The following is a 4,568-nucleotide window of genomic DNA, read 5'->3' on the forward strand; positions in this document are numbered from 1 at the left end:
CTTTGCAGGAAAGCAACGTGGTATGCCTTTCGAGGGTATAATTTTTTTAAATATTATAAATACTTTCTAAAATCATCTTCCTATATAAATTAAATTTATTTTTAAAATTATTTAAATATAAACCAACACACTTTTTAATTTAAAAACCAATTCAAATTAATTAAAATATTATCAAATCATCTTAAACTTTTGTAATTAACAATAAAAAACTAAAAATAATTCCTATTATGATTTGATTGAATCCCGTTTTAAGGGGTGTGGACCCCGCATTTCGATTGCTCGATGCGTTTCCCACTCGATGGCGAGCTCGATTTTTATTTTTAAAAAATTGATTTTTATTGATTATTTGAAAATGACTTGGAGTCGCCACTTATTTTTGTTTTATTTTTAAACGATAAACAAAATAAGAAAGAAAACCCTAAGTGTGACTCCTTATTTTGGAAAAGGTGATCTACGAAAAACCGGATCGGGTTCGGGGGTCAGGTTACTTATCGGGAAGGTACGGTAAAAACCGTAGCACCCCTCTAAGTCCCTAAGTCGGGTCTCTACTAATGAGGTGAAGCTAACATGGCAATGGATGAATAAATCAATGAATACTCAGAGCAAAACATGCACATACGAGAGTCAGAAAATGCATATAGACTAATTAGAGTGGGAATGAGTGTGTACCTGTGCAGCGAGCCACTATGCGCTATCAAGAGAGAGGGTTAGTGCAAAATAAAGAGTATAAACATAACTCACATGTCACAAAATCGAGTACAAAATCATCAAAGGCACGCATGGCACTTCACTCAAAATTCATTTTTATTTTAAAGAAAAATTATTTGATGTTGGGCCCCCATCAAAGCCCGTTTTATTTTGCATGAATTAATCCCATAAATTCCATTATTCGGAATTACGGAATTAAATCCATGCTTATTTTAAAACATTTTAAAAAACAAAGAAAATTTGAAAATGGCTTGCCAGAAAGAAAAAGGCAGCCAAGTTTTATTAGAAAATAGGAGTTGGGATTATTTGAAAAGCTGAATTTGAGAGAATATTTACAAAATAGGATTTGGGGCAATTATCTTAAAAATTAAAAGAGGGGAATAGGAGATAGCACATTCCTCAAAGGTAAGCCATGCATTGACATACAAGTGAATAGGTGATGAGGGAAAACCGAGTAAGAATGCAATCTGGAGTGCCACTACATCTGCTCCGTCAACAACTCATCTTCAAATGAATCACATGATCTTGCTATATGGGCTGGCCATCCATGTACTGCACCATCAACTGATCGAAATAATTCCCAAACATCCCTTGAACACTTCTCTACAGGCTGCATACATCTTCTAAAAGATATCCCTGTGGAGTCCTTCAAATCTTTATTACCCGAATGCTGAGGAGAGCAGAAAATCCTCATTGAAGCAAAGCTAGCAATCCCCGCATTCTTTACAATCTGTGCATCCTCATCAAAAAGAGTCTCAAGCCTAAAGAGACATATTGATATCCCCAGCAATGATGATGGAACTCTGACCATTTGACTGAAGCATCTCTTCAGCAGGACATGTGGTGCAGCAAGTACATTACCAAGATGCTTGAGATGACCCCTCCATCAGAAGTCAATTTCTTATACGTGTCTTTGCCTGCTGGCCAGAATCTGATCATGCTCAGATGCTAAATCAATCCCCCATTCCACTTTATTCTCAAATTTCTTATCTTTCTTGACTGCTTCCTCCAGAAGTTTGATTGCCTCTGCATATGAAATTCGCTCAAAGGGCATTGATGCAACCATTCTTATATGATCAATGGAGCCTTTATCAAAATTTTTAGCCATGAATTCCATATCATCAATGCAATTGTCAGGTAACCACTGGCAAAGAAATTTCACATAGGCCTCCGCACAATTCATATCATCCTTAAGATCTGCAAATGCTATTTCAGGCTCCACCATCCAGAATTCTGCCAAATGCCTTGATGTGTGAGAGTGTTCAGCTCGGAAAGTTGGCCCAAATGTATAAACACTGCCAATAGCACATGCATAAGTCTCAACTAGCAGTTGGCCAGAAACAGTCAAAAATGCTTGACGGGCAAAGAAATCCTGGGAATAATCAATCTTCCCATCTTTTTTAGGGATACCAGGCTTAAGCTTAGATCGCTCTTCCAGCCTTGAGAGATTCTCCTTAGCCTTGTTAAGTTCAGCCACAGATGCGGTGATTTCCCCCTTACTTGCTTTAGCAGATTTTAGTTGGGCAACAGCCTCTCCTTGCATCAAAAGTCCCACAGCTCTTAAAAGGCGTTGAGAGCATAAAGCAGGCTGACCGAAACCCAGCTCGCGGCTACAAAGACGAGACCCCATGCACGAGGATTAGACATGCTCTAGCAAGGTATTTTACACCGAGATTTGCATATTACAGATGTTACAACCAGCAACTTTGGAGTGAGAAACTTCTCCCCTGCCCAGGTTGCGGATCCCTTAAGCAAATGCTTCAAGTGGCACTGACGTGATTTATCTCTTGGGTCAAATCTATGCAGGTTTACAGATGACCTATGATTGCCATCTGGAGGGGTTTCATGATGGAAATAACCACGTAACTGCTGTGTGGAATAAGATAAGAGTCTTAGGACCTAAGGATGCATTTGGATGGAAAGAAGAAACTCAGCCACAAAGCAGCCTGCAGACCACATATCACTAGCAGTTGTATATTCTGTAGCCCTAAAGATCATTTCTGGAGCTCTATGATACCTTGAGCAAATATATGACTTGTTTGGTTCACCTGGCGCCACCTTCTTTGAGCTTCCAAAATCACATATATGCAGTTGATGAGTGTGGAGATTGACCCATAAATTTTGAAGCTTGATATCACAATGACAGACCCCAATAGCACTGTGCATGCAGTTAAGTGCATGACAGATCTGGTATGCATACAATTGCACTTATATAATGGGCACATGCTGGTCCTTCCTGCTGTGATGTCTTGAAACTTGGTATGCAGTTTCAAAGACGCCTTCAAGAGCAAGATTTAGGTACACTGCATCTCTTTCATTTCGATTTTCAGTCACATCCTCAACAATTGCTCGTCTGAACATCAACATTACACGGAAGAACAATAGCAAACTCAGGCTGTGGCATATTGCTTCCATAATGTTTATTTCCATTGGCAATGTTTACTGGAATTCCAGTGGATTCTTGGACTTCAACTAGCTGTTGGAGTTCTTGGGCCTTTGGAATTACATGATCCTTCATGTATGCCCAATCAGGCATCTTCCACATGACGAATCCCACTCTGCAAATCTATAGTACCCTGTTGAGCTGGAGGTACCAATGAGATTACTATAAAATGGCCTATTTAATTCCTTGGCAGATTCCATAGCAATCAGATTTAATCCCTGGGTCTTTGGCATGTTCAGAAAAGTGGAAGACAACATGATAGCAAATTTCCTCATCAGGCTCAACTCCTTCCAGATAGCCTTCCATAGCTTCATCAGGCACAGTGGGCTTGAACTTCAACAGCTTAGCATATTCGTTTAAAAGATGAAACATGTAGGCATACACGTTGTCCATCTTCAAGTCCTCTTAGATAAAATCACTGGCTGCCTTCCCCATGGACTGCGCCTTCTGCTTATGGAGGTTGCCATAGTCAACAGCAAACTTAATTGACTTGCACTCGTCATCCTCCTTTATGGACATTACCGGAACTAAATGTTCCTTGTCTCCATTTTCACCTCTGTCGGTTGGCTTGTAGTGATTTGACTCTTCAGCAGATCTCACGTTCACAATAATCTCAAGAAATCATTTGAGAGTTGTCGGGCAGAAGCAACAAAGCATTTCAGGCTAAGTTGCCATTCTTTCCTTGCAAACCAAGAAGAATTTATTACCATCCTGATAGCCTTGCCGAGGTAACCAGTCATGATGAAGAAAGATAAGTGCATATGCAAGAGAGTAGGAATAAGGCATTGCAACTTGAGAGTATTTTGGGGGATCAAGTTGCTCCATTGTAGTACGCATTTGGTTTGCGGGAGTGTGAGTGCAGCACCAAAGCCTAGACAAGAGGAAAACACTTGGGACGTGAACAAGCTTGATGCTGCTACTGATGATGATGTCGCTGCCGCTATTGCTCTTTGGTTGAATTTGCAAAGTCCCTGGATTCCCTTCATGGAAGCGTGTGCAGCTGTGACAAACTAACCGAAGTAACGTCGAAGGAAACCCATTATGCCTATACTCGTCAACACTGATGCTGGATATCAAGATAACGTCGAGCGAAGACAACGGGCCTCACTTGTTGTAATCCATAGGTGATTCAAAAGTCAAATTCCATGCACAAACGGGAAGGCAACAAGACGTGTTTGCCTATGATACTAGCCTCAGAAACCATGCCATTGACATCATTGTGCTCGTTACTGCTGATGAGAAAGCCACAGAACCACTAAATGGATCAGGTTTCTGCTTGAAATGTCCATTTCCACATGACAGAATTGAAGCCATTGTCTAGGAATTTGAAGAGCGCATGCCTCAAGAGGAAACATGTTTTAACTCATTGCTGGCACCGTCTGAGGGACACCTGGCAATTCTCCTAGGACAACGGCAC

The 4,568-nt window shown here is 40.6% G+C and overlaps 1 protein-coding gene across 1 annotated transcript; it reads right to left on the minus strand.

The window, feature by feature from the left end:
* Nucleotides 1-898: 898 nt before the first annotated feature.
* On the minus strand, nucleotides 899-2,391 carry LOC100245001 (asparagine--tRNA ligase, cytoplasmic 1-like). Its single transcript, XM_010653123.3, has one exon. The coding sequence runs from the start codon at nucleotides 2,336-2,338 to the stop codon at nucleotides 1,610-1,612; it is 729 nt and encodes a 242-aa protein (XP_010651425.1). The 5' UTR covers nucleotides 2,339-2,391; the 3' UTR covers nucleotides 899-1,609.
* Nucleotides 2,392-4,568: the final 2,177 nt, after the last annotated feature.

Source organism: Vitis vinifera, chromosome 6, assembly GCF_030704535.1.
Source record: "Vitis vinifera cultivar Pinot Noir 40024 chromosome 6, ASM3070453v1".
Lineage (NCBI taxonomy): Eukaryota > Viridiplantae > Streptophyta > Magnoliopsida > Vitales > Vitaceae > Vitis > Vitis vinifera.

What these genes read in the sequence shown, in the direction of transcription:
- LOC100245001 (XM_010653123.3), bottom strand. Translation starts at nt 2,338, where the DNA reads ATGGGGTCTCGTCTTTGTAGCCGCGAGCTGGGTTTCGGTCAGCCTGCT.